Here is a 27875-nt window from a genome sequence, read left to right on the forward strand (position 1 = left end):
TATATAAGGAATTCATACAACTCAATAGCAAAACCCCTCCTACACACACACACACACATACACACACATTCAATTAAGAAATGGGCAAAGGAAATGAATAGGAATATTTCCAAATAAGATTTACTAATCGTCAACAGGTACATAAAAATACGCTTACTATCACTAGTCGTCAGGGAAATGCACATCAAAACCACAGTTAGATGTTATGTCAGACCTATTAGAATGGCTATTATCAAAAGGACAAGGTATAACAAGTGTTGGCAGAAATGTGGGAAAAAAGGGAATCCTGGTGCACTACTTGTGGAAATGAAAATTAGTACAGGCACTATAGAAAACAGTATGGTGGTTTCTCAAAAAATGAAAAGTAGACCTACCATATGTTCTAGCAATTCCATTTCTGGGTATATATCAAAGGAAATGAAATCAAGATCTCAAAGAGACTTTGCAACTCCCATATTCACTGCAGCATTATTCAGAATAGCTACGTTCTGGCTGTACCCATCTACAGACAGACAGGTAAGGAAGATGTGTTTGTGTGTGTATATAATATATATTCCATCATATATATATATGTATATATGATGGAATATTATTCAGCCATGGGAAAGAAGGAACTCCCATGTGAGACAACTTGGATGCACATTGAGGACATTATGCTAAGTGAAATAAGCCAGACAGAATGTGACTAATATTGCATAATATTGTTTATGTATATAATCTAAAAGAACCAAATTCACAGAAACAGGAAAAAATGGTGGTAGCTGCAAGGGGCTGGGAGGCACATGGAGTAGAGAGATGTTGGTCATAAGGTACAAATTTTCAATTAGAAAATGAATAAGTTCTGGAAATCCAATGTACATGGTGATTATAGCTAACAATACTGTATTGTATACTTGAAAGTTACTAAGACAGTGGATCTTAAATGTCCTCATTACAAAAAAGAAATGGTTATTCAGTGAGGTAATGGTGTTAACTAGCACTGCTAATGTAATCATTTTGTAATATGTAAGTGTATCAAGTCATCACATTGTACACCTTAAATTTACACAATGGTAGATGTCAATTATATCTCAATAAACCTGGGGAAAAATAAGGGACTCCTAAAAAAGAATAACAGCCTGAGAGAAATAAGGCACTGATGATGAAATGACAGGAACTGGGCCATAATTTTGGTCAGAATTTTTTTTAAAGATTTTATTTATTTATTTGACATACAGAGATCACAAATAGGCAGAGAGGCAGGCAGAGAGAGAGGAGGGGAAGCAGGCTCCCCAACGAGCAGAGAGCCCGATGTGGGGCTCGATTCCAGAACCCTGGGATCATGACCTGAGCCAAAAACAGAGGCCTTAACCCACTGAGCCACCCAGGCGCCCCTTCGGTCAGAATTCTTAACTTCTGTCCCTTAAGTCATGCCACAGATCATTGTTTGAATCTTAGGAGAAAGCAGTTGTACCGTGCTTTTTATTTTTGGTTTTGGTTCATTCTCTTTATTTCAACAAGATAATGGTAAACGCTACATGGTATAGTCTTTGATTTCCATCCTAGCTCACAAACCCTGGAGTCCATTCCCCACTCTCCGTTCCCTCTTATTCTGGCCCCTTGCCCAGCTCTCCCTCTCCACCTCCCTATGTGTGGGGGAACTAAGTGAAGACAGACCGGCCAGGCTAATTTTTCCAAGGGTGAGCTCAACTTTGGATTTTAACTTTAAAGTAGAATCTGAAAATTTCCTTTAGGACAGTTTCCTGTTTTGGATCACAGTCTATTAATAATGCGTTGCCAGCAATAACTGAAGGAATCAAGTCTAGGTGGAAAAAGAGAGGAAAAGAGAGAACTCCTTCTTCATTTACCATTTGAAACTTCAGCAAAGAGTGATTTATTCATATTTATTTCCTTAATACTCACCAGCTTGGCAAACATTTGTTGAGTGCCAACTGTGTACCAGGCACTTTCTCACAACCCTATGGATTAGAACTGTCACCTTATTTTATAGGTTAGAAAATTGAGGTACAGGGAGCTGAAGTGACCTGCCTTGGGTCACATCGTCGGTAAGATTTAAAATAGATTCTTTGGTCACCAAAGCTACTGTTTTTTCCACGAGCCTTGCAGCTGCCTCCCCACTTGGAGCTATTGTGGAGATGGCACTGTGAACTGTCAAAATACTAGCAAAGGTATATACTCTTGTCCATCAGATGATGGCATTTCATTGGTTTAATTTTACCAGCCTATTTATTTAGTGACATAAAATAAGTTAGTTCAGTATAGACAAAGGCCGGTGTTTGGGGGCATCTTGCCCAATCAGGTTGAAATGCACTTTTAAAAATGTCTCCTTCAAAAACCAGTGTTTTACCTAATGTGGAAACCCTGGGAGCACTCCCACTGACGTCAGGAGAAAGAAAAGAATGTTCACTATTGCCACTATGATTTCACATTTCATTGGAGCTATTAGCCAATCCAATTAGAGAAAAGAAAGAAATTAATGTTGTAAGAATTGGAGAGGAAGCGAGAAACCATTTCCATTCACATACAATATAATTGTCTGATATCTTTTTTAAAAAGATTTTATTTATTTGCCAGAGAGAGTAGAGGCAGGAGGAGATGAGCAGGCAGAGGGAGAGAAAGAAGCAGACTCCTCACTGAACAGTTCAAAAGTTTAGAATTCCGTTAAACTTGAATTTTATTGTATTATTTTTAAAAAAATTTTATGTATTTATTGGACAAAGAGAGCATAAGCAGGGGGAACAGCAGAGGAAGAGGGAGAAGCAGGCTCCCCGCTGAGCAGGGAGCCCAGTGTGAAGCTTGATCTCAGGACCCTTGGATCATGACCTGAGCTGAAGGCAGCTGCTTAACCCACTGAGCCACCCAGGTGCCCCTTGTTGTCTGATATCTGAAAACTCAAGAATCAAATGAAAAATGACTACAAATATTCATCAAAAATGAATGATGTATTTTATGGTGACTAATATAACACAATTAAAAAAAACAAAAAAAGTCCAATATGTTAACAAGATAGAAAATTAATATGTAAAAATACCCTTCATATGTGCCAACAGCTTCCAGTTAGAAGACGGAACAGAAGAGAAGATCCCCATTTTAAAAAGCAACCACAAGGTATAAATACTTTGGGGGCACCTGGGTGGCTCAGTGGGTTGAGCTGCTGCCTTTGGCTCAGGTCATGATCTCAGGGTCCTGGGATCGAGTCCCGCATCGGGCTCTCTGCTCAGCAGGGAGCCTGCTTCCCTCTCTCTCTCTCTGCCTGCCTCTCCATCTACTTGTGATCTCTGTCTGTCAAATAAATACATAAAATCTTTTTAAAAAAAGGTATAAATACTTTGGAGTGAATGTATTAGAAATGCACAAAACCTATGTGAGGAATGTTTTTGAACACTTTTGATGTTCATTAGTTAAACCCATTAATCAATCCTGGTCTCACTAAAAACGACCAGACATATGCCTCTTGATGTGATGAAATACAAAGTATACAGTATCAACTATGAAGTCTCCTTACCAGAAAAGTTTGGATGGGAATCTCATCAAGCACTTACAGCTACCTTCCATTTATAAGGAATATGAGTAGGATAACAAGTAAAATGACAACACAGTGAAGCAAGCAGACAGATCCAGAACATGGAATATTCCATAGGGCAATTGGCCAAGTTTCTTTAATCAAAGGCATTGAATGAGAGCAAGGGTACTGCTATAGATTAAAAGAAAATTAATAGATGTAACAATTAAATGCAACATATGGAACTTGTTTAGATTCTGATTCAACCAACCAATTGTTTAAAAAAAATTTTTGAAACAGTTGGGGAAATTTGAATATGGCCTGGGTACAATATGACAACAGGAAAATTTTCCTAGTTGTGATCATGGTCTTGGGGTTATATGAGAAGATGCCCCTACTTTTAAGACATAAACAGTAAGCATATGAAGGGAGTGAAATGACGTGATGTCTGGCATTTGCTTTAAAATAATTCCTAGGAGAGAAGCCTGGTTGGCTCAGGGGGTTGAGCATGTGACTCTTGGTATCAAGGTTGTGAGTTCAAGCCCCAGGGTGGGTATAGAGATTACATAAAAATAAAATCTTTTTAAAAAATATTAACAATAATAATTCCTGGGAGGCAGATAGAGAGAAAAAATGGCAAAATCTTGATACTATTTATATTTGTTTTCTAGGGCAGGGATAAAAAAATACCACAACCTGGGTGGCATAAACAACAGAAATTTATTTCTTATACTTCTGGGGATTAGAAATCCAAGAGCAATGCGTCAATGTCTCCCCTCTCACTACATCCTTGCATAGGCTTTCTTCTATGAACACACATCTCTGGTACATGTGGCTACAAATTTCCTTTTCTTATAAAGACACCAGTATGATTGGTTTAGGACCCACCCTAAAGGCCCCGTTCTAACTTCACTATCCCTTTAAAGGCCCTATCTTCAAATACAGTAACATTCTGAGGAACCAGGGGTTAGAGCCTCAATGTATAAATTATGGAAGAATACAATTTATCTCATAACACTATTTAATCTGGACAATGAGTGTATGGGAATTTACTGTACTAAACTCTTCGGGTTTGTGTATATTTGAAAAATATTTATTTACAACATTCCAGAAGAGAAGAACATTAAAGTACAACTGAGAAAATTGACATACACACCCCATGAATGAGAAGACCTGCCATCTGAGATATACCAACTTTCCACAAGTAAATTTACCATTTTAACAAATTTTTAACAAGCTTGTATAGAAAAAAATGAGTAAACAAGAAAAGCCAGGAAAACTCTGTAAATGAAGATCAATGTGGTGTGGAACAGCCTTGCTAGATATCAAAACATACTCCAGAAGGGCACTTGGATGGCTCAGTTGGTAGAGTGCGTGACTCTTGGTCTTAGGGTCTGGAGTTTGAGCCCCAAGTTTGTATAGAGATTACCCAAAAATAAATTAATTAATTTAAAAAATTAAAAACAAAACAAAACACACTCTAGAGCCTCAAAAATTAAAACAATGTGAAAAACATTAAAACAGTGTGGAATTGGTGCATGAGCAGAAGGGAATAAAAATCTCTAAACAGGCCCAAATGCATATGGAAATTTAGTGTATGATAAAGGCATGGGGCACCTGGGTGGTGCAGTCAGTTAAGCATCTGACTCTTGGTTTCGGCTCAGGTTCTGATCTAAGGGGCTAGAGGTTGAGCCCCATATTGGGTTCTACACTCAGCACAGATCCTGCTCCAAATTGTCTCTCCCTCTCCCTCTGCCCCTACACCTGTGCGCTCTCTCTCTCTCTCTCTCAAATAAGTAAATAAATCTCTAAAAAATGTATGATAAAGGTATATTTTCAAATAAAAGGGTTGGAAACAAACTTTCCAATCAATGACATCAGGACAATTAGGTATCCATTCAGAAAAATGGTGAAAGTTGACCCATAAGTCACATCATATATCAAGATAAAACAAAACCATAAAAGTACTAAAAGAAAACCTTGGAGTGAAGAAGACCTTTCTAACTATGACTGAAAATCTAGAGGCCATTTAGAAAATGATAGACAAATTCCACAACACAAAAATCAAAAACTTGGGGGAGGAGTCAAGATGGCGGAGAAGTAGTAGGCTGAGTCTACATCAGGTAGCAGGAGATCAGCTAGATAGCTTATCAAATCTTGCAAACACCTACAAATCCAACAGGAAATTGAAGACAAGAAGAACAGCAATTCTAGAAACAGAAAATTGACCACTTTCTGAAAGGTAGGACCTGCAGAGAAGTGAATCCAAAGCAATGGGAAGATAGACCGCGGGGGGAGGGCCCGGCCCCCGGCAAGCAGCAGAGCAACAGAGCACAAAATCAGGACTTTTTAAAGTCTGCTCTACTGAGGGACATAGCTCCAGAAGCTAAACTGGGGTGAAGCCCACATGGGGTCAACGTGACCCCAGGTCCCGCGGGGTCATGGAAGGATCAGGGGTATCTGAGTGTCACAGAGCTCGCAGGTATTAGAGTGGGGAAGCCAGCTACAGAGACAGAGCCGAGGAGTGAGCTCTCAGTTCAGGGTTACCTTGAACAGGTTGCAGGCTGGGTGAGCTCTGAGCGTGGCCAGAGGTCAGGGAGACAGGAGTGATTGGGCGCTATTCTCTGAGGGTGCACTGAGGAGTGGGACCCCCCCCCCCCGCTCTCAGCTCCTCTGGGCCAGAGACTGGGAGGCCGCCATTTTCATTCCCGTCCTCCGGAACTCTACGGAAAGCGTTCATGGGACAAAAGCTCCTGAAAGCGAACCCGAGCGGATTACTTAGCCCGGCCCCTGGTAAGGGTGGTGCAATTCTGCCTCGGGCAAAGACACTTGAGAATCACTACAACAGGCCCCTCCCCCAGAAGATCAACAAGAAACCCGCTCTGGAGAAATAAAAGCCCTTTCTGGAGAAATAAAAGAACTAAAATCTAACCAAGTTGAAATTTAAAAAGCTATTAATGAAGTGCAATAAAAAATGGAGGCTCTTACTGCTAGGATAAATGAGGCAGAAGAAAGAATTAGCAATATAGAAGACCAAATGACAGAGAATAAAGAAGCTGAGCAAAAGAGGGACAAACAGCTACTGGACCACAAGGGAAGAATTTAAGAGATAAGTGACACCATAAGATGAAACAACATTAGAATAATTGGGATTCCAGAAGAAGAAGAAAGAGAGAGGGGAGCAGAAGGTATATTGGAGAGAATTATTAGAGAGAATTTCCCTAATATGGCAAAGGGAACAAGCATCAAAATTCAGGAGGTGCAGAGAACCCCCTTCAAAATCAACAAGAATAGGTCTACATCCCGTCACTTAATAGTAAAATTTACAAGTCTTAGTGACAAGGAGAAAATCCTGAAAGCAGCCCAGGAAAAGAAGTCTGTAACATACAATGGTAAAAATATTAGATTGGCAGCGGACTTATCCACAGAGACCTGGCAGGCCAGAAAGAACTGGCATGATATATTCAGAGCACTAAATGAGAAAAACATGCAGCCAAGAATACTACATCCAGCTAGGCTATCATTGAAAATAGAAGGAGAGATAAAAAGCTTCCAGGACAAACAAAAACTGAAAGAATTTGCTAACACCAAACCAGCTCGACAGGAAATATTGAAAGGGGTCCTCTAAGCAAAGAGAAACCATAAAAGTAGTAGATCAGAAAGGAACAGAGACGGGGTGCCTGGGTGGCTCAGTGGGTTAAAGCCTCTGCCTTCAGCTCAGGTCATGATCCCAGGGTCCTGGGATGGAGCCCAACATCGGGCTCTCTGCCCAGCAGGGAGCCTGCTTCCTCCTCCCTCTCTCTCTGCCTGCCTCTCTGCCTACTTGGATCTCTATCTGTCAAATAAAATAAATAATATCTTTTTTTAAAAAAAGAAAGGAACAGAGACAATATACAGTAATGGTCACCTTACAGACAGTACAATGGCACCAAATTCATATCTCTCAATAGTTACCCAGAATGTTAATGGGCTAAATGCCCCAATCAAAAGACACAGGGTATCAGAATGGATAAAAAAAAAACCCATCAATATGTTGCCTACAAGAAACTCATTTTAGACCTGAAGACACCTCCAGATTTAAAGTGAGGGAGTGGAAAGCAATTTACCATGCTAATGGACATCAGAAAAAAGGGGGATGGCAATCCTTATATCAGATCAACTAGATTTTAAGCCAAAGACTATAATAAGAGATGAGGAAGGACACTATACCATACTCAAGAGGTCTGTCCAACAAGAAGATCTAACAGTTTTAAATATCTATGCCCCTAACGTGGGAGCAGCCAACTATATAAACCAATTAATAACAAAATCAAAGAAACACATCAACAATAATACAATAATAGTAGGGGACTTTAACACTCCCCCCACTGAAATGGACAGATCATCCAAGCAAAAGATCAACAAGGAATTAAAGGCCTTAAATGATACACTGGACCAGATGGACATCACAGATATATTCAGAACATTTCATCCCAAAGCAACAGAATACACATTCTTCTCTAGTGCACATGGAAATTTCTCCAGAATTGATCATATCCTGGGTCCTAAATCAGGTCTCAACCGGTATGAAAAGATTGGGATCATTCCCTGCATATTTTCAGACCACAATGCTCTGAAGCTAGAACTCAACACAAGAGGAAATTTGGAAAGAACACAAATACATGGAGACTAAACAGCATCCTTCTAAAGAATGAATGGGTCAACCAGGAAATTAAAGAAGAATTGAAAAAAATTCATGGAAACAAATGATAATGAAAACACAACAGTTCAAAATCTGTGGGACACAGCAAAGGCAGTCCTGAGAGGAAAATATATAGTGGTGCAATCCTTTCTCAAGAAACAAGAAAGGTCTCAAATACACAACCTAACACTACACCTAAAGGAGCTGGAGAAAGAACAAGAAAGAAAGCCTAAACCCAGCAGGAGAAGTGAAATAATAAAGATCAGAGCAGAAATAAATGAAATAGAAACAAACAAACCAACGAAAAACCCAATAGAACAAATCAACGAAACTAGGAGCTGGTTCTTTGAAAGAATTAATAAGATTGATAAACTCCTGGCCAGACTTATCAAAAAGAAAAGAGAAAGGACCCAAATAAATAAAATCATGAGTGAAAAAGGAGAGATCACAACTAACACCAAAGAAATACAATTATAAGAACATACTATGAGCAACTCTACGCCAAAAAATTTGACAATCTGGAAGAAAAGGATGCATTCCTAGAGACATATAAACTACCACAACTGAGCCAGGAAGAAATAGAAAACCTGAACAGACCCATAACCAGAAAGGAGATTGAAACAGTCATCAAAAATCTCCAAACAAAAGCCCAGGGCCAGACGGCTCCCCAGGGGAATTCTACCAAACATTTCAAGAAGTACTAATTCCTATTCTCCTGAAACTGTTCCAAAAAATAGAAATGAAAGGAAAACTTCCAAACTCATTTTATGAGGCCAGCATCACCTTGATCCCAAAACCAGACAAGGATCCCATCAATAAAGAGAGCTATAGACCAATATCCTTGATGAACACAGATGCAAAAATTCTCACCAAAATACTAGCCAATAGGATTCAACAGTACATTAAAAGGATTATTCACCACGACCAAGTGGGATTTATCCCAGGGCTGCAAGGTTGGTTCAACATCCACAAATTAATCAATGTGATACAACACATTAATAAAAGAAAGAGCAAGAACCATATGATACTCTCAATAGATGCTGAAAAAGCATTTGACAAAGTACAGCATCCCTTCCTGATCAAAACTCTTCAAAGTGTAGGGATAGAGGGCACATACCTCAATATCATCAAATCCATCTATGAAAAACCCACCGCAAATATCATTCTCAATGGAGAAAAACTGAAAGCTTTTCCGCTAATGTCAGGAACACGGTAGGGATGTCCATTATCTCTACTGCTATTCAACATAGTACTAGAAGTCCTAGCCTCAGCAATCAGACAACAAAAGGAAATTAAAGGCATCCAAATCAGCAAAGAAGAAGTCAAACTATCACTCTTCACAGATGATATGATACTATATGTGGAAAACCCAAAAGACGCCACTCCAAAACTGCTAGAACTTGTACAGGAATTTAGTAAAGCATCAGGATATAAAATCAATGCACAGAAATCAGTTGCATTTCTCTACACCAACAAGAAGACAGAAGAAAGAGAAATTAAGGAGTCAATCCCATTTACAATTTCACCCAAAACTATAAGATACTTAGGGATAAACCTAACCAAAGAGGCTAAGAATCTATACTCAGAAAACTATAAAGTACTTACGAAAGAAATTGAGGAAGACACAAAGAAATGGAAAATTGTTCCATGCTCATGTATCGGAAGAACAAATATTGTGAAAATGTCTATGCCACCTAAAGAAATCTACACATTTAATGCAATTCCTATCAAAATCCCACCCATTTTTTTCAAAGAAATGGAACAAATAATCCTAAAATTTATATAGAAAAGACCTCGAATAGCCAAAGGAATATTGAAAAAGAAAGCCAAAGTTGGCGGCATCACAATTCCAGACTTCAAGCTCTATTACAAAGCTGTCATCATCAAGACAGCATGGTACTGGCACAAAACAGACACATAGATCAATGGAACAGAATAGAGAGCCCAGAAATAGACCCTGAACTCTATGGTCAACTAATCTTCGACAAAGCAGGAAAGAATGTCCAATGGAAAAAAGAGCCTCTTCAATAAATGGTGTTGGGAAAATTGGACAGCCACATGCAGAACAATGAAATTGGACCATTTCTTTACACCACACACGAAAATAGACTCAAAATGGATGAAGGACCTCAATGTGAGAAAGGAACCCATCGAAATCCTTGAGGAGAACACAGGCAGCAACCTCTTCGACCCCAGCCGCAGCAACATCTTCCTAGGAACATCGCCAAAGGCAAAGGAAGCAAGGGCAAAAATGAACTTTTGGGATTTCATCGAGATCAAAAGCTTTTGCACAGCAAAGGAAACAGTTAACAAAACCAAAAGACAACGACAGAATGGGAGAAGATATTTGCAAATGACATATCAGATAAAGGGCTAGTGTCCAAAATCTATAAGGAACGTAGCCAACTCAACAGCCAAAGAACAAATAATCCAATCAAGAAATGGGCAGAAGACATGAACAGACATTTCTGCAAAGAAGACATCCAGATGGCCAACAGACACAGAAAAAGTGCTCCATATCACTCGGCATTAGGGAAATACAAACCAAAACCACATTGAGATATCACCTCACACCAGTCATAACTGCTAAAATTAACAAGTCAAAAAATTACAGATGCTGGTGAGGATGTGAAGAAAGGGGAACCCTCCTGCACTGTTGGTGGGAATGCAAGCTGGTGCAACCACTCTGGAAAACAGCATGGAGGTTCCTCAAAATGTTGAAAATAGAACTACCCTATGACCCAGCAATTGCACTACTGGGAATTTACCCTAAAGATACAAACGTAGTCATCCGAAGGGGCACGTGCATTCGAATGTTTATAGCAGCAATGTCTACAAAAGCCAAACTATGGAAAGAACCTAGATGTCCATCAACAGATGAATGGATAAAGAAGATGTGGTATATATACACAATGGAATACTATGCAGCCATCAAAAGAAATGAAATCTTGCCATTTGCAACAACGTGGATGGAACTAGAGGGTATCATGCTTAGTGAAATAAGTCAATTGGAGAAAGACAACTATCATATTATCTCCCTGATATGAGGAAGTGGAGATGCAACATTGGGGGTTTGGGGGGTAGGAGAAGAATAAATGAAACAAGATGGGATTGGGAGAGAGACAAACCATAAGTGACTCTTAATCTCACAAAACAAACAGGGTTGCTGGGGGGATGGGGGTCAGGAGAGGGGGGTTGGGTTATGGACAATGGGGAGGATATGTGCTATGGTGAGTGCTGTGAAGTGTGTAAACCTGGCGATTCACAGACCTGTACCCCTCGGGATAAAAGTACATTATATGTTTATAAAAGATAATAATTAATTAATTAATCAAATTATTTATTAATTAATTAATTTTGAAAAATAAAAAACTTGCCATGGCAAACAACACACCTACACCACAAGCAAAGTTGAAAGACAAAGGACAAATAGGGGACAATATTGGTAACTCACATCATGGGCAAAGGGCTAGTGTTAAAATAGTTCCTAGAGATTGAAGAGAAAAGGACAATAGCCAATATTTTAAAGAGGGTCTATGGAACTGTGTGAACAGAGAGTTCACACAAAAAGAAATCTAAACAGCCCTTAAGCACCTGAAAAGATGCTCAACTTCTCTCATAAAATGAAAAATTAAAATTCAGACTTCAAATGGCACTGAGAGGGGCTCCTGGGTAGCTCAGTCAGTTGAGTGTCCAACTCATGATCTCAGCTTAGGAATCGATTATGGGTCATGAGTTCAAGCCCCATGTTGGGCTCTACCCTGGGCATGTATCTATTTAGGAAAAAAAACAAAACAAAACAAAAAGAACTGGACTGAGATTCTTTTTCTTTTTCTCACTTATCAACTTGCAGAAACCCCAAAGTTTGACACCACACTCTGTCGGTGAGCCTGGAGAAAAGAAGCCAGGTCATGCACTGTTGGTGGGACTGTGCCCTGCTACAACCCGTATGCTAGTTTGGTAGGTCTCCCATCAGAAATGAGGTGGGTGGGTTACAACAACAGGAATTTACTTTCTCACCATTCCTGGAGGCTTGAAGTCTGAGATTGAGGGGCCAGCAGGGTTGGTCCCTTCTGAGGCCAGTCTCCTTGGCTTGTAGGTGGCCATCTTCTCTTCCCCATGTCTTACATGGTCTTCCCCTTGTAGGTGTCTGTCTTCATCTTCTCTACTTAGAAGGACACCAGTCAGATTGGATTAGGGCCCAACCTAATGGCCTTATTTCAGTTCCATTATTTCTTTATAGACCCTATCTCCAAATACAGCCACACTCCCAGAAACTGGGGGTTATGACTTCAACACATGAATTTAGGGGGATAAAATTCAACCCATAACAAGTTTATGGAGGAAAACTTTGAAATCGCTATCAAAATTACCAACATGTAACTCTTGACCAGCCATCTTACTTCCGGTGAGTTATCCGACCGCTGTAGCTGCGCACACGTAAGATGACATATGGATGAGGATATTCGTTTCACCCTTGTTTATAATAGCCAAAGGTTGAAAACAACCCACGGCCACCGATGAGGAACCATTTGAATAAACTGTGTTTTACCTCCGCGGTGCAAAATCACAGAGCTGTCAATAGAAACGAGGAAGCTCTCTCCGTGCACGGCGAAAGCGACATACGAAGAAAAGGAAGGTACGAAGCAATGTAACAGCATGCTACCTACATAGAAGAAATATGTTCGGATGTGCTTGTACAACATTTGCTTAAAGAAACACTGAAGGCTAAATAACTAACAGCAAAAAAAACCCTAATAAAATTGGTCAGTGGTAGGGGTGCATGGGGAGCCCCCAGAACACGGGGGGCAGAGGGGAAAACGAAGCTTTTCGGTATATTCCCTTTCACATTGTTTTTTGTTTCTAGATCATGTAAATTCTAAACAATTAAAATCATTCTACATAAAGCTTCCTAGTTTGGTTATGAGCTTTCTAGTACCCTATGAGACTAAGGTGAGTACCTAATCCCTTGACTTTGGAGAAGAGCTGTTCTCAGTTTATTCAAGCTTCACCTCAGGATTTCAGACCGTGCTCTTGTGAAATAAAGAAAATCCCCAGGGGTTGCGAATGCTTTCTCTCTTTTTCTTTTCCTTTGAAGAAAGGAACTAGTTTCAGAGGGCTAGAGAGAGTCCAGTTGGATTTGATGTTGACCAAATAGACGAGATTGCCCAGATGCTATCGATCACCAGCGCGGCGCAGCACAAACGCCCTGCTGGGATGGGGGGGGCTGGGTGGGGGTGGGGGCCCCCAAGCGCACGGCATCCAGCTGGAGAAAGCCCCTCTTCCTGTCACAGCTCCCACAGCACTCCAAGCCTGCTTGCAGCCCAACGGCCTCGCCGAGAATGCTACATTTAAAAGTACAGTTTTTGGATGATTCCCAGAAGATTTTTGTGGTTGATGTAAGTGGAAATCACATTGCTATTATTCCTTTATTATTCATTCAATAGTGGTCATTTGTGGACAGCCCATTAGCTGGCGATGTTATGTCTTCTTTAGGACCAAATGAAGGAGGACTGTGGTTTTTAGCTTTGGAAAAAGAAATCTGTGCTTAATATCACAGTGTAGCTTGTGTTTTCCCATTAACCTTTCTTCTAGAACAGGTTCTCTTTCCTCAAGGGACAACAACAGCGAGTTTGGAAGAGATGCTAAATATTTGTAAAAAGACAAAGCAGCAATAACTTATTCGTCTTACCCTGAACGGTATTAGTGCTCACTGAAATAACTTGTGAGTCTCACCCCAGGAACGTTTGTGGGGAGAAAAGTATGATTGTGAGGGAAAGGAGAAGGGGAAGGCTACCCTCCTTTTCTGAAGGAAACCTGGCGGTTCGGCAGGGGGGTAGAATTATGCAGTCGTAATGAGAACTTCTGGAAGTAATGACAAGTATGAAGAGAAAAATAGGATAAGAGACTATTTAGTTTGATTTAGTACTTATAGTTCAGGGTTCTTAATATAATTCCTAGCTACGAGATGATTGCGTACAATTATACCTCATCTCTTCAAGGAAGAACAAATGTATTAAGCACATCATTTGGGGCTTGTCTTCCAGAATCTTAAGATTCGTACATTTTGATGTAAGGATTTATGTAGGAGCATTTTGAAATGTTCTGTGATTTTATTGGAACAAAAGATGCTATTTTGCTCTCATATTTATATTAGCTACTAACAAGGAACAAGCAGTTCATGTTCTTTGAAATTCGTACAAAACGCCGCTTGTTTTCTTTTATACACAAACTAACAACGGCTGTTGGGTGTGTGGGTAACCCATTTTTCAAATGAGTATTTCATTTTTATTTGAATCATGTGCTTCGTGGGTGATGACTTCATGGCCGTCTCTTCCTTTCACTTCTATTTGCAAAAGGCATTTCTAGGTCCACGGACCTGAATGATTTGTTTTTGTAGCACATAGCTTCCATTATAGGGATGAGGCATTTCCTAGTCTTTCTTGGAACTCTATTTAAAGGGTGGAAAATATCTTTTGAGTAGTTTATCCATTTGCAGGCTGGTGGTGTAGGCTCGTTGTGCTCCCGGACCTGAATGAGTGAGCTGGGAATTCAAAAGACATTGCTTTAGGCTAAGTTTTTAATAGAGATTTCAAGCGACTCAAAGAGAAATCTTTGACCAAAAACGACAGAAGAGCTTTCTGAATGTGTATCTTAAATTCAGATCCAGTTAAATGGGAAGGGGGGGAGGGCGGGGGAGAGAGCACCAGAGCTTTATAAAATTCACCTTCTGGGGAACGGGAACCAGTAACAGCAACTGGAAGCCAGCCTGACTTTGCTTCGAGTCGGTCTGTCTCTTTCCAGCTGCGGCACATTGTGTTCCTTGGGGAGATAATGGGAGAGATTTGATACCCAGCAATTCGGGTGTCAGAGCATCTGATCCCTTCTGCCCCGGGAAGGCTCCTCTGTAAGTAGCAATCGTGGTGTCTCCCAGAGTGGCAAGAGCACTGACGGCAGTCCCACGGGCAGCTTCGTCCCGAGGGGCGTGGAACCTTAACTTAGCATCCGTTCGTCCAACACCGTCCTTTCTCCTTAACAACGGGAGACTGAGGAGAAGGGGGCGGTAATGATGCTGACGATGATGGTGATGACGGCAACAGCATCGAGTCACGAGTGGCTAACACTTTAAAATAGATAAAGCAATCTCGCCTCCATTAGTTCCCTTGACCCTCCATTCCACCCTGTGAGGGAGGGTAGGGGGAAAGTTCATCTTTGCCCATTTTGCAAATTAACAGGTAAAGCCTCGCGAGCTGAAGTGACTTGTGCTAGATTACGCCGCAGATAAATGCAGAGTGGGGACTTCCAGTGCAGAAGTCTTCTCCACTACTTCATACACAGTGTTGTATCTGGAAGACTCATCTGTCAGCAGCCTTCTAGTCCTGTATTACTGCTCATGCACATTATTTATTTTCTATTGCCCTCAAAGGTCATACCTACAGTGAGCCTTTTATGACAATTGTAAACCAATGAGTAGCTCCTTCCTTCCTTACACATATTTGAGGAGTTATGAGAGAGAGTGGCTTCTAGAGGCCAGGAAGACCCTGGTGTGAATTTTTTTCATTGACTCAGAAGCTTAAAAAGGTCCCTCAGGGGGGCGCCTGGGTGGCTCAGTGGGTTAAGCCACTGCCTTCGGCTCAGGTCATGATCTCAAAGTCCTGGGATCGAGTCCCGCATCGGGCTCTCTGCTCAGCAGGGAGCCTGCTTCCCTCTCTCTCTCTCTCTGCCTGCCTCTCTGTCTGCTTGTGATTTCTCTCTGTCAAATAAATAAATAAAATCTTAAAAAAAAAAAAAAAGGTCCCTCAGGGGCACCTGGTTGGCTGTCAGTGGAGCATGCAACTCCTGATCTCGGGGCTATGAGTTCGAGCCCCACATTAGATGAAGAGATTACTTAAAAATAAAATCTTTTTAAAAAGTCCCTCAATCCTATTAATAATTCCTTAAAATGCACCCCAGCACCATACTTTGGGAGACTTCAAGTGGGAAAAGGGGGGGGGAGAAGCAACCTAAACATCCTCTTTCATTAGTACTAATATCATTTTTTAAAAGATTGTATGTATTAATTTGAAAGAGAGAGTGGAAGTGTGAATGGGAGGAGGGGCAGAGGGAGAGAGAGAGAGAGAAAGGAAGGGGAGAGAGAGAGAGAAAGGAGAGGGAGAGAGAGAAAGAAAAAGGAGAGAGGCGCAGACTCCTTACTGAGCACAGACCGCCCCCCCCATCATGACCTGAACTGAAATCAAGAGCCCGAAGCTTAAAGTCTGAGTCCCTCAGGTGTCCCCATTAGTACTAATATCTAAAACAGGTGAAGAAATGCTTGGACCCATGGTAAAGAGAACCATTAACAGTGACAGAAAGCCACGCAGAAGGGCTTTTGGTAGCAAAGTTGAAGTCTCAAGAGGCATGGATCAGTCCCAGGGAGAATTGTTCTTTAAGATAGAATTTAAGAAAAGAATTGGCTGCACGGGGGAAAAGAATGGTGTCTTGGGCACTGGTGTTGATTTTATAGAAAGTAGCATGGTAGAAATACAACAAGGATGCATGCTCAGGTAGAATAATGTCTCCTGGATGAGACTAACTGACATCCAGAACCCTCTGTTTTTTACTCCTACCCCTCCCCACACACAACATTATCTTGATATTTACAATTGGGATGCCAGTGGCACCATTTACAGTGGGACCGGGGATGCTAGGATCCCCCCTCAGTTACATCTGATGCCAAGTGTCAGAAGAGTCAGATTTAAAGGAATCAGACCCGTGATGCTAATACCTGATGAGCTGGCTGATAGGGCAGCCATTTCCTCCAAGGCCCTGTCACTGAGACCTTCCAGTCACCCATTCATTCATTTAGTCTCTGTTCTGGCCCCTGAGACAGCCTGGCTCTTCGAAGTTTCTTTGCATATCTATACTCTGAGGCTCTATGTGCTGATTTTATAGATGAACTCTCTGAAAATATTAGTCAAACTTTTCCTTTATGCATTTCCAAGAGTATTTGGGGGCAATGCAGGATAGATACAGGGTAGATACAGATACAATTCAGAATTGCTGGCATGTGCCTACTAAACTGTAATCCAATGAGGAAAAATGTGTTTAGTGAAAAGAAACCTCATCTTACTTTTCAAGGTGTCATATTTATTTGATAAAATTGATCATTTTCAAATATTGACACCATCCCTCGTGTCGCACTGATCCTTCAATGACAGAGAAGGACTCGATCTACAGAATGATGAGGAGAGTGGACAGGCAGGAGGAGAAATGGGTCATTACTTTTTAAAAATAATTTCAGATTTTAGTGTAAATTCAGTTTTGCCTCTTCAACATGAGGACCAGGATCTTCATGAGAGAAAAAGGGAGGATGAGACCAAAGCTGAGGCCTTCTGAGCTTTCAGAGAAAGTAGAGGAGGTCAGGTGTCCAGCTCGAGGCTGAATCATCCCAACACCCACAGATGCCAGGTGCAGTTGTGTCCTTGGAGGCTGACCCTCCTTTAAGCCTAATGTTTGTTTATCTCTGGGTTAGACGGTGAGTTTCAAGGCAAATAATCCCATCACCATATCTGACAAATTTCTGTCTGATATCTCCCCCACCTCCCTGCACCCCACTCCCTGAACCTGACACAGTTCTACCTTGGTAGAAGCATGGTGGAGGGGAAGAAAAGCTGCTGTTGGTGAATTTCCAAAAGCACACTTTGTTTCAATGGTTTCTAGAACCCAAAGTCCAAAGAAGAGGTTTGAAACCTCTCAGATCTTACATTTTACCCGATTGCTAAGTGACAGCATTGACCACTGCAGTGGGTACCTCGTGGCTTACCCAGGGAGAGAAGGTAATGAGTCAGCTTAGCTCAATCCTTTGGGAACCCCTCAAAAGGCCACCGGGCCTCATTCTCTGGAAGAGGCAGAGGGGAAGCCGTGCCAGGACTGAGCACTATTCAAGCTAAATAAGAAAGCAAAGAACTGTCCAGGAATTTTTCTTTCTTTTTTTTTTTGGTAGTGGTATTTACCTTTGGTTGTTTGTCCAGGAGGTGGTTTTTCAATTTCTAATGATGAGGGATCTTTTGTACCTCTGTCAAAGGTTAGATGTTATATGTCAATAGACATGCCACCCCTTCCTAAGGCAAAGCTTTGCAAACTCCCAATGAGATGGAATTGCGCCAGTGTAAGTAGAATGTACCTGGATTTAGGGCTATAAGAACTGCATGGTTTTAGTGTGTAATCTTGGTCCAGTCACTTAACCCCTTAACTCCCTGAGCTGTTGTGAGAAGTCATAGAAATTACATAATGTGCATTTGGAATCTGATAAAACAGCGTAAATTAGACTCTGCCCCTTACAAGCTGTGTGGCCTTGGGCAAGTCACTTGGCCTATCTGAAACTGAGTTCTGTCAACTCTGAAAACTTGGACTGGGGCGCCCGGGTTGCTCAGTCGGTTAAGCAGCGGCCTTCAGCTCAGGTCATGACCTGAGGATCCTGGGATCGAGACCCCTGTTGGACTGCCTGATCGGCGGGGAGCCTGCTTCTCCCTCTCCCTCTGCCCTTCCCGCCTGATCGTGCTCACTCTCTACTTGCTGGAGGTGCCAGGGAGAGTCTGGATGACAGTTTCAAGTTCAGTGGTGCCAATGTTAACCCATACTCTGTGCTAACCCATACTGCCCACTATCACAGTATTCCAGCCTGATAGGGAATGGTGGAGACAGGAAGGATGGATACAGAGATGCTAATGAGGTAGAATTTCTAGAAGCAAATGATGCTGGTCCAGATACAGGAGATGACCTTCAAATTCCTGCCTCAGGCCACCGGTTGCATGGGGGCCCCCATTCACCAAGATGGAGAACAGAATGAAAGGAGCATGTTTAGGGTGGGCAATGATGAGTTCTGTTTGGATTTATCGATGGAGTTATGGAAAGAAAGAGTTCTGGTCCCAGCCCTGGCAGTCTTAAGCAGAGGAACCTCATGATCTCGGGGTGAGTCCCCTTAGCTCTCTGGGATAATCATAGCACCTACCTCATGAAGTCACTGTGAAGACAAATGAAATGACCAGATTCCTGACCCAAAGTACAGAGTCAAAGCATGTTAATTCTGCACCCCCACCCCGCCCTTGCTTACAGACCTTTGGACTTCTACACTTGGCAAATCGACAGGGATCAGCCCTGATTTTACAGCCTACCTCCAGGCAAATAGCTCTTTCCCCAGGTCTGTCTTCCTCTGGGACTTCCTGGGGTTAATTTATCCTGCCTTTCTAGCAGTTTGCCCTTTGCTTAGTCAGCAGCCCCTGGTGGGGGAGGGAATTTGCTCTTCCCCCTGGAACCATTAATCCTGGGAGGGTCCATAAGAACTGTCTAGAGTTACCTAAAATAATGTTAGGCTTCCTTTAAGGAAGCAGATGGAAATTGCCAAACCCTTTGTGTTTACCTACATTTTAAATTAGTCTGTGGTAACTACTCATAGTAATGCTAAGGTAGTTAATCATGCTAACAGTACCCCTGGCTAATAACCACAGATCTGATATATTCACAGCCTACGTTGTACGTATGTTTGGCTTGGACTATCGCGTGTAATTTTTACACAAATCAAAGAAGGAGCACTGTCTAGGGTAGTTATATAACTCTCTGTTGTAGTGGGTTTTCTCATCTGTAAAATGAGGATAACATTAGTTAGCCACTCCATAGGATTGCTACAAAGGTTGGATGAATTCATACACATGAAACACTTAGAACAACACCAGTAAGTGCTATGAAAGTGTTTGCCACACCAATGCCTTATGGAACCTGGCTCCAAATTTAGATGGTAAACACGTGTACTGATATTTATGTCCAAGCAGGAGGAAGGATTGGAATGAGGATAAGGCCGGGACTATTATTATAAAAATAATAAAAATCTCCAATTTACAAGCATGTCAAGTGAGGTACAGAGAGGTCAACTTAGGCAAGGTCACTGTGCTGTTTAAGTTCATGGGTGAGCCAGGGTTCAAGCCCCAGTCCGCGTAGCTTGAAAACCTTGGCTTGTCATTCTTTAGGTGGTAGGTTTATGGCTCAAGTGGGATCACTCTAGGTGTGGTTTAAGGCTCAATTCGGGGTGGGGGGTCGCTGTAGGTGTGGTTTACAGCTCAAGTGGGGTCACTGTAGGAGTCGTGAAGCTTCCTGGTTTTCCAGAACCTCGTGATGTACCCTCTAGTTCCGAGCAGCCTGGCTCAGGCTGGCGTTCCATCGGTGCCAGATGACAGCCTGCCTGTCTCAACTCATACCACGCCATGCCTGTGCAAAGAACTCGGAGGAGCATCCAAACCACGTCAGAAAAACTATCCTGCAATCTTCATAGCATCCCAGCCTAGCCAATGGAGGCCGTTTCTTTGCCAGGGATTTATTTGTCATTACAGGGGGCCCCAGCTGCCTGATGAATGCCTTTGTTTAAACTACTGAGTTTGCTTTGCCCCTTATAGCCTAAGGTTTGTTGATTCAGAGAATAAATTGAACTGAAAAAGAAAGAAAGTGCTTGTGCTTTGTCTGGCCCCGGGCCAGGCTGAGCAGCAGGCCAAGAGGGGTTTAGGTGCTGCCCCGCCCACTCCTTTAAGGTCCCCGGGGCCTTCTGCTGTCACCTGGCTGCCAGCCTTCCCTCTAGATGCTCCATCTCAGAGGAGAGGCCTGGACTCAAGCCTCCCACCCCTGCTGCTTGCTGCCGAGGCCCCTCTCCCCGCATCCCTGCATCTGAGAGGAGGAGGGAACCTGAACTCCAGAGCGCTGGAGGCACTGGGGGCGGGAACTGGGAACTGTTTCTGGAGCTGGTGGGTGGTGGTTGGGTGCTGTTCAAGTCTGCACTCGTGGGAATCTCTGCAAAGAGTTTCAGTGAGTTGGGGCTTTGCCACTCCTTCACCTCTCATCCGGGTGCAAGGCCCGGCCCACTGTGGGACCACCTCCGCCCCATCTCAGGGAGGACTAGCCTAGGCTTCCCGCCTCGCAGCTAAAGCCCTCTGGGGGCTTCTCTGAATGCAACGCTAAAGGGCAAGATTCCCCTGAATTCTGTAGGATTTTCTCTCTTTCTTTCAAATGCTCTTGACCACGCAGTTGCATTATCGGCCTGTCACGGATCCGAACCTATTGTGCGAATAAGAGCTCAGCCCTCACTGGCGCTTTAAGCCAAGGCTGTTGTCAATTGCACCCATAGCAATTCTTCGAAGAGCTCAGTGCCATCTGGGGATCAAAAGGGGACGGCCTGAGGAGCAGAACCACCTGTGAGGTGGCGTGACGAGCCAGCAATTCCTTAAAAGGACCCGGGGCCTGCCATCCCAGCTGCGGAGAGCCGTGCTGGCCTTCGGGAGACGAAACACTTTTTCCCAGACTGTCAGAACTGGAAGAACATTCGGTTAGACCAGTTCGACCGTGGGAGAGATCCACCCTTAGCTGATCATGTGCACCTGGGGAGGTCCTGGGGGATTGGCCAATCAAGTGTCTAGGCGAGGCAGCACCGGGAAGATCTGCAAAGCTCAGGAAGAATGGAAGGTGACAGGCGTTCAGAGGGGCACTTCTCCGGGGGCTGTGGAACTCTCTGATGTAGAACTTGTCTGTTCTAAACACAGCTGCTCTGCAAAAGCTGCAATTATTTACCCCCACAGGATCTTATTCCAGCCCCCTTTGCTCTATTGCCTCTCTTCTCCTTTAACCACTTCCTCCTTCTCTTCGGGGTCCAAGGTGTGGGGCCAGAGAGGGGTGGTCTGTCTGGGTGAGCTGACCCCAGGCCCTGGAAGCAGTTAGGCACGGCACCTCACCACAAATCGCCGGGCTTAGCTGTCTTAAACAAAAGGTTCTTTGTCCTCTGAGATTCGTTCTATGATTATGAAATTCACCTTTCAACAGACTTGAACAAAGACAAAGTTTCTCCAGAATTTTACACCAGAATGTTTTAAGTGATTGCAAGAGATCCATCACAAAGTTACTGTCAATTGCCTTTAGTGCTCTGAGATACCATTTCCTGACCTGTGTTCCAGGAATTTCCACTTACATTATGCCATTCAATTGTGAGTTAATAAGTGTGGTAAATAGGTATGATTACACGACTTCGTTCATTCATCAGTCAGTTGACAAGTTCTTAGGAGCCTTCCCTGCGTCCATGCACCGTGTTGGCTACTGAGGATGCAGAGAAAAGTAAGAAATAGTGCCTGACCTCAAAGACTCATGGAAGAGCCAGAAATGCAAACAGGTACCCACATTACAGTGTGACATGTGCAATATGACAGCAGCAAGGATAGTATTTGAATGGCACAAAAGAAGAGGGGCAACTAACCCAGACCAAAGTGTGCGCGTTGAGGGGTCGGTCAGAAAGGTTTCCTTGACGGAGATGATCTCTGTCTTAAGCCATCATGATTAGTACTAATTACTGCGCGACGGAGAGGGAGTTGGACTAGAGTCGAAGGTTGGTCCAGACAAAGGGAGAAACACAGGGAAAGGCCCGGGGAGGAGCTCAGTCTGACCGGATCCTGCCGCGGAGGGCAGCGGGTTCTCTGAGAGCCATGAGAGGCAGAGATGAGTTAGGAGAGAAAAGCATGGGCCAAGTCATACAAAGGGATGTTTCAAATGAAGAAACTAAGGTTCAACAAGGTTAAAAACGAGCCCAAGTTCATACAACTGCAAGTAAGTACTTGTGTTGACTGTAGAGCCCCCCTCCTTTCCCTACAGCCCGCTGCCTCCAGACTTCCCAGTAGCAAGTCTGGGTTCTCAAAGTGCTTTTGCTGCTTTACCCAGCAAGGGCGACGCCGCCATGATCTTTTTCACGATTTGTATTTGTATTTCGATATTTAATTAAAATTTGATACAGAAGTTAAACTCTCTAATATTTCATTGGAAGTCCCAGACAAGGTGGGATCGGGGAGGGGGGGGGAGACAAACCATAAGAGACTCTTAATCTCACAAAACAAACTGAGGGTTGCTGGGGGGAGGGGGGTTGGGAGAGGGCGGTGGGGTTATGGACATTGGGGAGGGTATGTGCTTTGGTGAGTGCTGTGAAATGTGTAAGCCTGACGATTCACAGACCTGTACCCCTGGGGCTACTAATATATTATATATTAATAAAAATAATTAATTTAGAAAAAGAAAGTCTCAGACAAAAATAAGACAAACAGCCAACAAGGCAACCTAAATAAGCTGAGGAACTCTACTGCTGGATAAACGTCTCCTAAGGAATGATTAAGGTTGTGTTCCAAGATGGAGGTACATCTTCGTAGTATTTGCAATAGCTAACAGGAGGAAACGATGTATGTGTCCATCATGTAGGTGGTTTCCTATACAGTGACTAAGGATGATATTCGGTTTTTTTATATAAGATTTTATTTTTTAAATAATCTCTACACCCAACGTGGGGCTCGAATTTACAACACAAAGATCAAGAGTTGCATGCTCTACCAAGCGAGGCAGACAGGCGCCCCTACTAATGATGATATTTATAATAGAATGCTAACTTTTTAAAAATCTAGTGACCAGAAAGTGTTATTATATCACGTGAATTGGGAATTATCTGGAAAGCTTTACCCTAAGATATCCTAATACTGTCTGTCTTTTGATGGATGAGATTATAAATACTTTATTTCTTCCTCTTGCTTTTCTGCTTCTTTTTTACCCTGCTTTTTTAATGAGCATATTTTGATTCTGAATGAGGGGGGGAGAAGAACCCTCAAAAACAATGAAAAGGGGGGACGCCTGGGTGGCTCTGTGAGTTAAAGCCTCTGCCTTCAGCTCAGGTCATGATCCCAGTGTCGTCCTGAGATCGAGCCCCGCATCGGGTTCTCTGTTCTATGCAGGGCCTGCTTCCTCCTCTTTCTCTGCCTGCCTCTCTGCCTACTTGTGATCTCTGTCAAATGAATAAAATCTTTAAAAAAAAATGAAAAGGGGCTGCCTGGGGGCTCAGTGAAGTGTCCGACTCTTGATCCCAGCTCGGGTCTTGATCTCATGATGGTGAATTCAAGTCCCACGTTGGGCCCAGTGCGGATCCCACTTAAAAAGAAAACAATGAAAGAAACTTCATTTCTATAATAATGGTGCTGTATGAGGTCCATTTCCCTCATAAGCAATCAAATTAGGGGACTTCTCTCAAAATGGCTGGGTCACATGTTCCAATCTGCTCACACCCACACCTGCCTCAAAATATCAACCCCATTGCCAGTAGTCCACAGTTACTACTCAACTCCTTTCCAATCTAAAAAGTAATCATAAAAGCTAATACACATCACAAGAGCATTTATTATGTACTAGGCACTAGTATCAGTATTTTACACATATTAGCTCATTGAAATCCTCCGTGAAGTAGATGCTATTAATATCCCCATTTGACAGATGAGCAATCTGGGCAGAGAAGTATAGTGAGTGGTTGAAACAGAATTTGCACGGGACCTCTGGGTTAAGAACTCATTCAGTTGACCACCATATCCAGTCTTTACAGCTTGTCTTTCAGGAGTCACTGTGTTGATGTTATCTTGGTATTGATGCCTCCTCAGTGGTTAGGGCTTGTGTGTGTGCTCAGAGAGGTGATGCAGAAAACCAGCTCAGCAGCTTCAGGGGAAACCGACTTGGGGTAAGCAGGACCTGACATAGCTGTCAGGGGCTTTCATGGGACAGATGGACAATGGAAACGGTTCTCACAAATAGACAGGGTTAGAGAGACAAGGTTTAGGGTGTCTGAGAATTGCATGAGGCAATAAGGATATGTCGTTCTTTGGGGATCAGTGTTGTGGGGGGTATGCCTCCAAAAGGGCACCGTTAGTTGTCTTAATCTGGTGAAGTCAGGGACTGTCTGCAGTATATGGTCAGCACCGGCCTGGAAACATAGTAGATGCTCAATAACTATCCGCTGAAGCAATGAAAGAATGAATTGTCTTCTTGTTCTCAGCTGCCAGGCAGCTAATTCCTGCTCCGATGAGCTCACTGATAAAATGTCAGGTAAGAAAACCTTCTAGGAAATCAAGTCTTAAGTCAGGGGGGATGTGGCACAAACCTTTCATATACTACAGTAACAAAATTTCTCTGGACTAAACCTGCACCCAGGTAAAACCATGTGGTCACGGGAAACCGTCACTGACTGCCAGAGATGAGAAATGCTATGATTGGGCTTCCCCAAATTTCAACAAAGGAGAGGTCATGTCCTCTCCCGATAGCCTGCATAAGCTCTCCAAGTCTGTTTGGAGATGCCACCAACATGCCTGTTCGATTCCATATTTGTAGGAATGTGGGGTAGAGCCTCCTCAGCTGGGACGAGCAGATGTCAAGTTCAATATTCAGAAAGGAGGAGTATTTTTGATTTTGATTTATAAACATCAATGAGTCAACTTCACCAGATCCTTCTGCACAGATAATCGCACCTAAGAAATAAGGAGCAAGATGTGGGAGTGTGGGATTTGGGATTGTGCAACTAATTTTAAGACCCAAAGGTTAATATCTCTTGGGACCCCCGTTTCCCACTGAGGATGGCTGGTGACAATTCCTGCCGCTACTCCCTTCCCAGCTTCCCCCAGTTCTACATTTTGCAAGTGAAACCATGCTTTGTCTTTCTTTCTTGAATGCTAGAACTTTAGAGGTCCAGTAGTTAAAAATATATATGAATGCGAATTATTCTGGGCTTGGCCGTGCTTGTCCCTGCGTGCAGTAAGAGAATCCCAGACAACCGCTTTGAGTTAGGCTGCACATCCCAACGACAACAGATCTGCCATATTGAAATAGCCCGGAGGAGGGAGGATTGCAGAGGTCTGCAAACCTGGTATCAGCCCCCGACTAAGTCCGACTGAGAAGAATATGTAACCACCAGGGTTGGCAGAGCCCAGGTTGCCACAAGACCCATGTGTATGAGTGAGTCAGCACTCAGGACTTGGATAGCTATACGCAGGGTAGACTAGGAGGAAAGGGGCAGAATGCAGCCCGCAGGCCCAGGAGTTCGGTGATACCGCTAAGCCACAGGCTCAGCAAATCTCACCTGTGTGCATGATGCAAGGTGAAGATCAAGCAAGAGGAGGGCGGAGCCTGGTGGAACCTAGCCAGCTGCCACGGCGGGAGCCAGCAGCAAATGGCAGCAGCCTAAGTCAAAGACTAGGTGAATGAGGGTCAGGAACTCAGACAGACGTCTAAGTAGGGAAAGAGGAACAAAACTTTGAGGGTGGAGCTTGGCAAGATGCCAGGTTGGGTCTGAGTCAGGAGCCCCTTACTTGCTTCTTGCTGCAGGGCAGAGCTGGTCTCTTGGTGTAGTCTGCAGGTGTCAAAAAAGCCAGCACACCTGGCTAACGTGGGGGTGTTGGCAGGGCGTGGGAACGAGACACTCGGTGGCAGGGAAATTAGCCTGAGTGACAGTTCATATGACCTCACGTCTTGCTAATCAGTTAGAAGCCCTTAGAAATTCATTATTATTTTTCCACTTTCACATCCAGCTTTAATATGTGATAAGACATACATTCGTTATGGAAAGATTGGAAAACTCTGGCAACAAAAAGAAAAAAGTAAAATCCCAATAAAATTCCATCGCCTAGATTTTTAACATTTTGGTATATATTTTATACACTGATCTACTATGTTCTTAGGGATCCCCAAACTTCACATGTGCCTCCCCCACTCCATTTAGTTTGGCAGACTTTCCTGAATATATTTTTAAAAGATTCTCTGTTCAGACAGCACAGCTTCTCCACAGTAACCTTAATACGTTGTGTTTCATGGCCTCTTATTAAGTAGATGTTTTAAAAGGCATTATTCTTTAATGGCTTCTTTATAGAGTTTCTGTGAAATTCACAACCTGTCAGAACAGAGTGGCTTCCAACCAGTTCAGAGCCCCGCTGGGCGACATACTGAGCACTCTTTCTAAAGGCAATAAAACTAATTCAAGGAAGGAAGAGACAGAAATGGAGAGACGTTGGAGTTGTAAGCAGCACAGAAACAGGAGTCAACAGTACAGTCAAAAGGTGAGAAAAGATGAGGTTAGGAAAAAAGAGTGACCATGAAAGGGAAGAGTGGATCAAAGGAAGGCGTTTTGGGTGTTTCTCTCTTTCTTGTCCTCCATGGACAGCCTGGTGTAATGCAATGGGCTCTGCTTTTATATTTTTTTTAAGATTTCATTTATTTACTTGAGAAAGAAAGAGAGAGCACAGGGTCAGGGGGGAGGGATAGAGGGAGAGGGAAAAGCCGACTCCCCGCTGAGCAGGGAGCTGGATGTGGGATTCGATCCCAGGACCTGGAGATCATGACCTAAGCCGAAGGCAGACACTTAACCAACTGGGTCACCCAGGTGCCCCCAACCCCAGTTTTGCTTTTAACCTGCTGAAAGCCCTTGGGCGAGTCTCTTCCTTGCTCCAGATCCAAATCTCCTCACTTAGAAAACGAAGGGGCCAGACTACATGACATCTGATGGTCTCTCTTGTGTCCTGCGTGTCCCGTATTGCTGGATACATACAGAATGTTTTATCGAATTCAGATTTAAAGAAAACTCCTGCTAGCATTTGGAATCTGGTTGTGCATCACGCACACCACACGGGTTTAGTGCTAAAGCATTACATGGAAACAAACAATTATCATTGTTTTAATTACCCGGAGTAGCTAGCAATTTCGACAAGACTTGGGAGCACTGTCTTGAGAATGCTATTATTACCCTGTCACTTTTCAACAGCCTTTCCAATATAGGCATGGTAATAACAGTGTCCCAGGAGTGGGGGCAAGATTGCTATTAGAGTGGTACTCTTGGATTTTTTT

General features: G+C 43.0%; 1 protein-coding gene across 1 annotated transcript in view; it reads left to right on the forward strand.

The window, feature by feature from the left end:
* Positions 1 to 12703: 12703 nt before the first annotated feature.
* Positions 12704 to 27875, forward strand: part of FRMD7 (FERM domain containing 7) — a 49902-nt gene continuing 34730 nt past the window's right edge. The window contains exons 1-2 of the mRNA XM_044234687.1: positions 12704 to 12822; positions 13342 to 13582. Of these exons, the coding sequence (XP_044090622.1) occupies positions 12704 to 12822; positions 13342 to 13582 (360 nt within the window). The remainder of the gene's footprint in view (positions 12823 to 13341; positions 13583 to 27875) is intronic.

The sequence above is a fragment of the Neovison vison genome, chromosome X (genome assembly GCF_020171115.1).
Source record: "Neovison vison isolate M4711 chromosome X, ASM_NN_V1, whole genome shotgun sequence".
In the NCBI taxonomy this organism is placed as follows: Eukaryota; Metazoa; Chordata; class Mammalia; order Carnivora; family Mustelidae; genus Neogale; species Neogale vison.